At 43.5% G+C, this 12,026-nt stretch overlaps 1 protein-coding gene across 1 annotated transcript in view; it reads right to left on the reverse strand.

Annotated features, from left to right (window-relative positions):
• LOC100744328 (G1/S-specific cyclin-D2) overlaps positions 1–12,026 on the reverse strand; it is a 46,181-nt gene that overhangs the window by 4,694 nt on the left and 29,461 nt on the right. Inside the window, exon 3 of the mRNA XM_003490883.4 lies at positions 5,312–5,474. Coding sequence (XP_003490931.1) covers positions 5,312–5,474 — 163 coding nt within the window. The remainder of the gene's footprint in view (positions 1–5,311; positions 5,475–12,026) is intronic.

Genomic DNA, 12,026 nt, shown 5'->3' on the forward strand with positions numbered 1-12,026 from the left:
ACACGCCGTAATAAAGCCATTAAGAATGGAATTCCGCGAAGCCGCTCTTAAATTTGCAGAGCCGCGAAAGAGAAGAGGAAGAAGAAAGAGAGTTATAAAGCTGGTGCAGGTGCGTTCTGTCGTCCTCGGGGATGGCGAATTACTATTGGAGAACGGCATTCCTCCGTCAAGACCACCCCCGCTCCATCCATTTCCATTCTCTTTTCTTTCTCGTCATACTCCGATCGTACTTCTGCAACGGATTTCTGCTTTTTTTAAGAATCTCAGTTTTTTCGTCTCTTTCAGGCTTTACTCTTCTCTCTTACTCTTCTTGCTACTCCGCGTAGCGTCCTCGTAGTCCTGTGCAACGTTATCCGAATCTTTTATTTCCTTGTACACCCCATTCGCATACGCGCAGCTTCTTCCCACGTTTCATCTCGGGAAGATGTTTTTCTGCGATTTTTCCGGATTTGATTTTCTTCCTTTTCTCTCGCTCCATGACTGTTTCTACGTGGTTCTCGAGTTCGTTCGCGTAATTCCATGTTCTCCGGGTCTTCTACCTTCGTTTCGAGGCTTCGGTATGATTCTGTCCATAGATCTTTCTAGAAGTTGGTCGCATACTTCGCCTTACCTTGCCTCGCCGTTGTTCTCTTTCCGATGCCTACTTCGTTCCATCTTTCCCTCAGGACTGCTTCTCATTCTAGCGGCATTTTGTTCTTGCTCGTGTTTCCTCGTCTCCCTCTTCCTTCTCTTGGCCTCCCTCCCTATTCATTTTCGGCTCCTTTCCTCTTTAACGTCCTCTCCTGCCTTTCTTTTCATTCTACTTCCACGTCTCCTTTTCTTTTCTTCGCTTCTGAAAACACGACTAAATTAAAATCTCTTCTCTGGTTCTTTACCCGACATCTTTATAGTTCTCATCGAGGCCTGCGATATATCGCAGAGCGCGAAACCGACGGATCTAGCGCGCTAATATTCGAACATGCATCTCCTCCTTGTGACATCGTACGTGTATGGAGCAACGACGCATCGTTTCGCTTCCTCGTCGAAGAAGTGGATCGAACGTCGTCGTTTTAGCTCGCGAAAGATCCGTACGAACACGAATCCAACATTAACGAAGAATAAAAAAAGAGAATAGAGAGGTGTTGGCGCGAATTGCATCGATGCCGATGACGAAAACGATCAGTTGGAGGGCGTCGTGCGCGTTGCAGGGGCGTGGAATCGAAAAAGGCGAGCAGGGAGCAGGTTCACGGACCTTCCGCGATTCAAGGAAGCGGCTGGAATTCGTGGCGCCGCCGTTTGCTTCTCTTTTCGTCGGTGAAAAAGAGGGTCAACCGACTCGAACCGAGCTCGGCGAGCTACCTAGTTTGGCTCGTGAGAAACAATCATCGTCTCCCGGGCCGCTTCTAGTCTTTTCTCTTTCTTCAACAGGGACCACCAGAGCCGGCCAGACGACGAAGGACGATGGTCCTTGCTTTTTGCCATCCCCGCTTGTAATAACAACCGACTGGCAGCGTCCAGAAGGGGATTTAAACGTGTCTTGCGATCTCGTCGTGTTCGACGCCCCCTTCTTCCTCTTCTTCTTCTTCGTCGTCGTCGTCGTTTTCTTCTTCTTCTTCTTCTTCGCATTCTTATTGCTTTTGTTTCTCTTGGTTCCCACTCTTCCTCTCTTTCTCGCTCGCTCTTTCGTTTCTTTCGATTTCTCGATTTTCCAGCGAGACTCGAGCGATCCTTGTCGTTTTAAAACAGCTCTGTTCTTCGCGGACATCGATCCCCGTCTCTACTTTCATTCGTATAACTGATTCGTATAATTGATAGCATTTTGCGGAGATTTTTGCAAGTTACTCGAGTTTCGTACAACGTATTCTTCCGTCTTCAAAGATAAGATCCCCTTTTATACAAAGAGTCTCGATACAGACACGACGATTCGATCGGAGATTTTTATCCACGGTTTTCTCAAATCGAAGGTTGTATCACTTGCTGCTACGTAATTTATTCTATTGGCTCTTAACAGACCCATGTGGTCAGCGACGATCATCGCACGACTATTCCGTTTACGCGTCGTTCGTCGTTATTCAACGTGATGGCGATAAATTTGTCGAGATTGTACAATGCATCGTTATTTATACATATTTGCAAGGTTCCGCTTATGATTAACGACGATAAGAAGACGAAGCAAAAATTTAGTGGCGAGGAGGACTGTTTTACGATCGTGTAGCTCGTTATTTCGAATTTTCTCCGAAGGCTCTCCTCCATCCTTAATTTTCTCCTACTATTTGTACTTGCTATAGAAAAATGTCTCTCACAAAATGCGAAATAAACGAACCGACGCCTTCGTTAAGACACGTAACGCGTTAAAAATTTCCTGCGAATTAATGAGAAAAAAAAATCAATTTTGCTCCCTCCTTCATTTATCTCGCTACGCTCGTAATCACGAAGGTAGAAGTCATTTCTCAAGCGGCAAAAATAACACGGAACAGTTAATTAAGATTAAATATCCAACGTGTTACGCTATACCTAATCCTTAGATTTCCGAAGATTTATGCGATTTTTGCGAAATATGTAAGATTCGAAAATTCTACCGAGTGTGCATACAATAGGCGAAAATATACGCAATGTTCATAGCAGAAAGAAATTTCTATTTAAATTGGTAAAAGTATAAAATCGCATAAATATCGGCGATCCGCTGATCGCGTTTCTCCCCCGTCTGATCTTCTATCGTAGAGACAAAAAAATCTAACAACGGTTATTTCGGTCAGCTGTAAACGTCGAGAGGTTGGTCGGATCGACGATTAAAGAAAATAAAACGAAAATAAGACAAGGAATCACCCTTGTACGTTCGTTACGTCATCTCTATGTCCATTCTACCTTCGATCCGTAATTGCACGCTCGGCCATAATCCATTAAAACGAGACGCAACGAAAAGAAATTAAAGAGGCAGAAAGAAAGAAGAAGAGAACGAGAGGAAGAAAAAAAACGGAACGCATAGAATCGACTCAAAGTAGTTACGCGATGGTTTCCGCCGGGTGCATTATTCACCATGCACCGGCATATTCATTAACGCGTGAGTTAACGATGCACGTTCCCGATTGTTTATGATGCCATGGCACGGTTCTAACGAGGCTAACAATGAAGGTCCGCGCGTAAAAATTGCATTTTAAAGAATATCGCCAGGCGATTATAATTTCTAATAAACGCCTAAACGCCGTCTGCCCGGCAAATTCCGCGGATATCGCCGTGCTTTTTCTTTCCCGTATTATTCGTACTAAGCAGACCTTGATAAAATTGAACGTTCGAATAAACAAAACGAAATTGAGAAATCTCGCGACACGAAGTGTATATATAGGAACGTCACGAAGTTATACTTTCGCCTATAGATAGGGTGAGAAAAGAATCGCAATCAACGCTTAATTAAAATGATAATGGCCTGTTTTAACGAACGAATACTAGCGGCTCGTACTATGCACTTCCGCCACGATGTTGCGTTTAAAATGCGCGAACATCGAATTAAATCGCTTACTACGGAGAAAAGAGAAGAAAAACGAAAGAAAAAGCCAAACTGGCGTTAATATTATCGTACTTTTAAAATATTCGAATATTTGATAAGCAGTCGCGATAAAAAACGACACGCAGATAACGTTTGCTTCGTTCTATATTCATAGATGACGTAGAATATGACTGTTGTGCAAGAATTTATCGGTTTCGTTAATTATCATTAACCAGTTTGCAGCAATTAGAATATTATGGCAAATAGGTATCTGGCGCCGGACAACTTGAAATATCGTTGCACCAATTTCGCGGAATCGGCAAAGTAGGACGAACGAATAATTTTGTGTTCGTAGAGCTCGGTATGTGGCGCAGTTACCTATGAAAAATTTACAATTTTTACGAACGTTTCTCTATGTAGATCGTATCTGGAATTTTTAAACGTACCTTGCGTTCAGCATTTTTACGTAAAAACACTGCGATATCAGGAATAAAGAAGACTTAGATTCGATACAATTTGCCGCGTAAGGTTTCCGTTTGCATCGTCGCTTTGACGATTAAAATTCCAACTTCCGATCGTGTTCTTGACCCATAAACGGTAACTTCCAAGTTGTTAATTTCTCATGCGCTTCTTAATGCGAAATCTATTAACCCAAGTAGCAAGAAGTAGTCAACCTTGTTATATTTAAAATAGTATCCGTTCGCGCAACACGCGCATTGTTCAGAAACATTTAGGCGACGCTTTATACGTACATTTTACTTCTGTTATCTCCACAGAAAATAAGAGACGGTTGTAAAAAACAGACAAGAAGTAATTAAGCGTATTTCAAACAGATAGACAAAATAAACATGGATTTTAATTAACATTTTTAAAGAGGCGTGAGTCACTGGCGACGCATGTTGCTTACCAGGAAAATTTTTACTCTTTCGTTAGTACGCGTCACACGTATGCGCGACATATCGTGTTTTAATTTTCTTCAGGATACATGCATGATATCTTATTTGTTCTGGTTCGAGGTACTGTGTTATAAACAACGACGAGTCATCGCTGGTCTTACGACGCATTGCAATTACAGATCGTTCGATAGAAACTGTAAACGTAAATGATGCGTGGAACAGCTAGCCATACGATACGTCACGTATACAGTAGACTCCCGCATAACGCGAGTTCTTACAACGCGAATTCCTACAACGCGAATTTATATAGCGCGTAACGTATTAACCGCGTTATACGCCAGTCTACTGTATATGCGTGACGAGTAGTTGGCAGCAAGAGGCGATCTAGTCACCGTCCAGCGTTATATGTACGTGCGTGACGCGTTCTAAAAGCCGCTTGGATCGTCCGCTTAGCGTGTTTTGCTATTACGTAATATTTAAAAATATATGTAATACATTATATTTAAAATTTCGAACGTTCGAAACTTGAGCTGTGAACACGCGCGACTATTTCCATAGACGACGGTCGCGAAAGGGTCGAATCAACTTTAACGTCTTCAACATCTAAATGTAAGTTTCACCGTCACACCCTCGCACCTTCTCATCCTATGGAAAAATTCCTAAACGGAAGATTTGCGGATGGAAAATTCCTAAATCAAGCAATTGCCAAAGCCAGAAACCTTAGAACAACCGCAGGCAAACGCACTCGATCCACTCGATCCTCCTACAAGCCTGAATTCGAATTTTGCCCCGTGAACGGGGTTACACGTTGCCAGAGTAAAAAATCATCGTTCGTCATTTACCTTTGTTCCTTCGAATTTTCCACGGTACAGCGGGCACGCATTCGCCATGCACGCTCATCCCACACACATAAATACATATGCAGAGGTCGGTAATCCTGATCGTTTCTCACCTCTGGCGCTGAGGGCGATGAAGGTCTGCGCGTGCCTCCTGACCATCACCGGGTCCCAGGTACGTGGCACCGGCAGTCTGCTCAGGATGTGCATCAGGAAGTCACCGGGTGTTACGGCGGACAATTCCCATTTCAGCTTCGAGACGACCAACTGCTCCCACCTCTGCAACAATCATCCAGACGAGAACGCGGTTTAGACGATCGCATCATCCAATCTCGTTACATTAGCGTTACGTTGGCGGAAGTTTTCTTCTAAGGAATTTTCTACTTCGGGGAATAGGTTTGAAGGGGTTAGACGTGGGTAGTCGGTGGGTGTAATACGGCGATGCGCGAGAACAGATAAAACGACGACTCTCTAAGTTGCATTGCAGATTGGATAGATAGGTTTTTGTTCGGGATTTTTCATGTTCTGCAAATAAATCGTCGGTTTGTGTGTGTAGCATGGATTTAACGTATCGTCACTGGTAGACGCTTTCGCGGAGAGAATCAATTGGACGTTATTCTGCACGAGGTTTCGAATATTCGACCATAGGAGAAAGAGTCGACGATTATTCTGGACGACGTTTTGGATGTTCGTTTATATGAGAAGGAATTAGGAATTTCCTTGTAAATCATGGTACCAGTTTCATATTTTAAAAGTTGAATATGCACGGAGTAATTCGAACGTAAGATGGACGATCGAATTTTAGACAGCAGTTTCCCAGTTTAAAATTACTTTCAGATATTTCGTATCACGTATTAAGATACTTCACGCAACGCGTGATGAGAATACGAGGAATTCCACGTGTTACGCGTTTAATGCGGTGAACATCCTTTACGTTACATGCTGAACATCGTCGATACACCGAACACCCTTCGCATTACACGTTCGATACACCGGGGCATCCTTCGCTTTCCGCGTTTATTCTTGCACTTGCCAATTTGCATATCGGACAGTTTCTAATATCAGTAGCCGTATCGAACGTTTCGCGAGTATCGTGTACGCTATCGCGAGATCCGTTATGTCGAAACGTAATCCAGACGAACGTTAAAGTCGTTCGAACGTGCTATTAGGCGAGAATTTCTTTTTAAACTTGACGTCAAGTTCTAATATCGTTACTTTATTTGTTTATACCTTTAAAATAATTATAGACGCATTAAAGATAAATTCTCGCATGGAAGATCCCGCACGATGGCTTTACACGTTGTATTCTGTTATATATCGATTAGGATTATCTGAACTCGCAAGAATGATTAAATAGGCGATATTATACGCGATACGTTTTCACGACACGAAGCAACATAATAATATCCTTGCAATAATAAACGAGGCAGCACTTTATAGAAACTAGCAGCGAACTCGCTCACATCGCTATGAATCTTATCCAGCCAACCGACTGTTCGAATACCTTCGTAAATCACTGTACACGCTATTAACATTCCAAATTTCAAACAAACTCCAACATTAACGATTCCTCTTCTCCTAACAAGAAAAATTAACTACAAACAGCCGTAAGAGTGAAACGAAAGTGTCTCTGTTATATAAAATCTCGAGAACCGTGAATCAAAAAATATTATACGCATTGAATATTCCCAGTTATCGAGGAATGGCCGATTGAAGTTTGCATGCAAACGGGTAGACGCGTTAGTTGCTCGCCGCGCGTGTATCGTCGTCTCGATCGTAGTAACCGTGCACAGTGTACACGTACCGCTCTCTGTTTCCTTTCCGTTCTCGCGGATGAGCTGCTCGCTCGAGTACGTCGTAGTACCCTCGTTTTCTCTCGACCGTGAAATTACACGGCGGCTATACTACGTGGAGTACTACGCGTCCTTCGGCTTGATTAAAAGTCCATTGAATTCGGTGGGTATATACGCTACTACTCAAGGTTCTGAAAGTCTCTTACGAAACGGCGCGACGTGACGTGTCCGTGCCACGCCGTATGGCTTTCGTACGTTCACCAAATAAAGCGCGATGGCCTCGTGGCATCGCGTTTCTTAATGAATCGTCGTTAGCATCCTCCTGTTAACAATGTCTCTGTTCGATGGTCATGGAATTAATCTTTGATCGACATTAGGAAAGCTATGGCGAAGGTTGGAACGTCGATCGCTGTGACCGACCGTTGCTTCGGATTCAGGAGCATTCGGAGCACGTACTTCGGAGAATCGAGAGAAACGAATTTTTTTGAATTAATCCACTTGCTCGTTCGTTACTTTTTCCATACGGCCATTTGTCGATCTATTAATCAGAGTCTAAATTTCTAAATCTTACCTAAAACATTGATCGAGTTTTTGAATCGACCGCTTTCTAACTACGTCGAATCGATCGTTCGAAACGAAATTCCACAGAGGACCATCGAATTGTATTTTTCAATGAAATAGCCGCGGATATACTGGCGGTACACGTACGAAACGGAAGAAAGTGGCTTTTTTAGTCCGTCACCTGAGCTACTTCTTAGCCGGATACTTTTCCTTAGGCGTGAAATTAAAACTTTAGGAAAATGGAAATAACGTCAGCTGGTTAAGGATTAAAGAATGTTTGAAACTATAAATCATTTTACATATTTTGTGCATGGAAAATAATACCGATAATCAGCACGAGTTAACGGGTTAATTATCGGAGCTTCTTTGGTCTTCCAAGGATTTCTCGGATCTTGCCGGTTTATTTTACGGAAGCTTATCGTCTTCTTGCTCGTTTCGCCTCTTCGATCGACCACTTACACACGAGAAGGCGAAGCTTTATACTCGAGTGCGTGCGTATATGCTCGTAACGCGACACGCAGTGCCAGTGAATGAAACAAAGACGGCGGCGCGCAGTGGTATAGGCGTGATTTTTACGCGGCAGCCAGCCGCGATTCTCAAGTAGCGTCGGAGTCGATAGCTGCATCCACCGTGCAGGCAGTCGACAGCTCCTCCACGCGATGCGACGAAAATCATTCGAACGATGGTACAGGAAGTTTCTTTCGTTCGATAGAATTTGAAATATTATCATCGATACACATACACGTGTACATTATCATCGAATAACGCTTTAAATTTTCTATGTAACTCAATCGTTCTTCGATTCCCCGACGAATAGTTTCATTTTCGTCTCTTTGCTTAGATCAAACGACTAACATTCGATTGCCAAAAAACGAACGACTTATTTTCATAAATTCGCTCGTCGTACAGACACGCGTATCGATCGAGTCATTCGTACAGCGATGTACCGTGCGATAGAACCTCCTAATGACGAAACGTTCGAATAATACAACGCATACGTGCATCGAAGCCTTCCTGTATCGGCTCGTTCGAGTAGTACAACGCTCGCATGGTAGAAACCTGAACAGCGTAGGTTCTACTACGCCATACTCTTTCAAAAAAAGAAGTTGCCCTTCCATACGGAGTGACTGGCCAGCCCCACGACGCGGCGGCGGTCGCTTTCGCGGTGATCGGGAATCGCAGAAGAAAGAGGGTACGCTGCGTAATATCTCGTGGATGGCCGCGTAAGTACATACAGCAGTGGTGTGTCACGGAATGCGTGACGGTGCAACGACGCGATGCGCCGGGGCTACGCACGCCACGGTACGATGCGTACGCGAGCGTAAACGTAACGATTCCGCGGGAGGCCAACGATCCGCTTCAGGGATACCACGTTTTACTATTTATAAAGCAACTCGCCGGTTGCGTTTTCTCGATCGTCGATGATCTCGGTGAGAGCCACGGCACTGCGTAGCGACGACGACGACGACGACGACGACGTTGTACATAGGCGAGACAAGTCGCTGCGCCTCGGTCTTTGGCTGCCTTCGGACGAGCCTCGTATCCTCCTCCTCCTCTTCCTTGTTTCGTTTTATTATTTCCTTTTGGAATATCTGGTGTCGTGGTGCGAGCGTGAGCCCGCGTGTTAGATGATGCAACGTCGCCGCGGTTGCACTTGTGCATTTGCATTTTTCCACGACGGCCATAGCCTAGGAAACCGGGTTCTCACGAGAGGACGAGGTCTGCTTCGTTGGAATGTTAGAGCCCCTCGTTCTTTTTTCTTCCCTTCTCCCTTTACGTCTGTGTACTTGTGTACAGGATGTTTCAAGAAGGTTCGCTAGAAATTTGGGCGCGAGTGGTTCGAGCGGCGGAGGCAGCGTCGCGGAGAGCATTTGATAGAAAATAATTTGGAAGTAAATTGCGGCAGTGATCTTTTTGCTTTCTTCGGTAGAGCAGGTTTCAGGATTTATATTCAAGTCACTGACCGATCTTTGTGCAACACCTGGTATACTTCTACCCTGTCTATCTGGTGCCTCGTCCGATTAAATGGAATCGGATGGCGTTCGATGGAGAGTTGTGGCGCGAAGGGAAACGCGAACGTGTTCGTCATGCTTCCAGGGTAATTTGTTCGAAGATGGCGTTTAGAATCGATGACTCGCTGTGGAGTTGCTGCGCCACTTGAAAATATCTCTCGAGCTAGGACTGACGTTCGATCGTTCGACTCGTGACGCGGTGCAACGTTTATTGTTGTCACTAGGTTGCAGATGGTTATGGAAATTCGTATCGTTATAAACACAGCTAATGCGATCGAACATGACCAATCGTTCATGGCACCTGCTAAACGTTATAAAGAATATTCTACTTCGTATATTTTACACGTCTTATTTTATGCGTATTTTGTACATTTTCGCGCATTTAAACGGCTCATAAATGCATAAAAATTATAACAATAAAACGGACTAATTATCGCTAATGAATTTATCAATTACACATACAACACATACACAAGACGCAGAGACGAGGTAGGCACGTTATTTTTCGTTCGGAAAACGTGCGATTGTTTGATGCTAATGAGTATGAAAAGTGGCGAAAAGGGGAAAAGTAAGGTAAAGGCAAGAAATGCACCGAGCGAGCATATCGAGTGGCCAATATCGCTTTATTATCATTTGGTCGAACTTCCTGTTGGCTTTCTACCGGCTCGATATGCGTTATCGACCACGAAATCGAGAGAGAAAGTCGACACCGAGCTTGAAACAGAAAGAAGAAGGAGCACGCTGTGAGACGTGGAATATTCGAGTTCTACGCATATGGTATGTCCACAGGTGCAAATGGCTGTTGTAATAAACGTGTACAGTGGAAACAGGAACGTAACCTCGATTAAAAGGACCATACATCGAACAACAAAGAAGAAGAATATCGTTGGATCGAGCGATCGTCGATTCTATATTTTATATCGCTTTATATTATTTCATATCGTTTTATATTTACGATTATTCTACGATATTTTCTACGTTTTAAAGTTGTTCGAGTCGCGAAGAATAATCGCTAAAGTGCTTAAATAAATACTGGAATAACAACCGAACTGCCGAATGTTGAAGGAATGTTCGACATATTTCTTCGGTATGTTCCATGAGCTTCAATAACGAAATAAACGTATCGTCTATTTCGCCAGCAAAAGTAAGCGAAATAGCACGTAAGGGAAATACCTCGCTGGTATATGCCTGGTACTATTTGCAATGAGTAATAATTCATCGATCGATGGAAAAAAAAGAGGGGAGGACCAGGAAGAGAAGAACGTGCTCGTCTCGAAAAATCTCGGCGACTGGTTCGGACCGGTTGACAAAGCGAGAATAGAAAAGCTGATTGCCAACGTCCGGAATGGACGCATTCCATGCAAAGAAGATAAGAGGTTATGTGGAAGATTATCGCAGCAGGCTTGAATTTTTTAGAAATATTTGCATTCCAATCGCAGGGAATTCTAATTTATCGAAGAACGGTATAAAATGCCTAAAAATAGTTGTAATACATTCTAATCGATGCTAACGCAGGAATCCGTACATAATGAACTATTCCACGACATAAATTCGTACATTTACAGTAGTTGTCTTGGAATAATTTGTGACTACATTGACATGCCACTGTCAGCCATCTACGGTCGAAGTATTATCTACAGGCCGGTTTCTTTCCAACAGAAAACGGAGAGCGTTGCATATGGCATCGGGTAGAACGCCAAATGGGCGAAAGAATAACTCGCCAGGCATTAACGAGTCTTTAAAAACAAAGGTTGGGAATTTCCAGCAATAAAACCGAACTGCGTTTTCTCTCGCGTCTTGGTCGTATAATTTTCCCTTTTCTGTCTTAACCAGAGCAAAAGTCGACGCGAGTTTTCCAAAAGTTATCCCAAGAGTTTCGAAAAATTTGTACAAAGTATCCGCAATTCTTTGTAATAACGAATGATTTAAGTTGGGCCGATAAAAGAAGCTGGAAGAAAATCGGACAAACGATAACGAATATTATTGTTCGTTCTACGTATTACGTTACTAAGACTTACGTTAACCGAGTACGAGGCGAAAATGTAACGCGAGAAAGAGCAAAATATAGCTGCATCGTAAACCAAGTCACGTTCAAGGCTTTAACAGAAGTTGCGCGTAAAAAAAGTACAAGTTGTACGAGGGTGAGGAGAACAACTTGATACGCTACTGGGTATTCATGGTATTGCGGTAGTGCGTATCGTGTGTACGCGTACCTACTTTGCGTAGACGTGCACGCATGCGCACGCACGAATGACGCAACGCGTGTGCACGCGTGATCCACGTGCAATTTAACCCTCTGCGGTCTCGTCTGGCAGGACGAGAAACCATAGCTTGCGATTGTTATCTGCCGATCGAATTAAATTAACCGAAGAGAAAGTACGAACAACGCAAAATTTGATCAAAGGCTCGATGATACTACTAAGAATTATTCGATAATACGATTGAAAATGTACGCGCGATCTCGC

This window comes from Bombus impatiens, unplaced genomic scaffold (assembly GCF_000188095.3).
Source record: "Bombus impatiens unplaced genomic scaffold, BIMP_2.2 scf_0481, whole genome shotgun sequence".
NCBI classification, from domain to species: domain Eukaryota; kingdom Metazoa; phylum Arthropoda; class Insecta; order Hymenoptera; family Apidae; genus Bombus; species Bombus impatiens.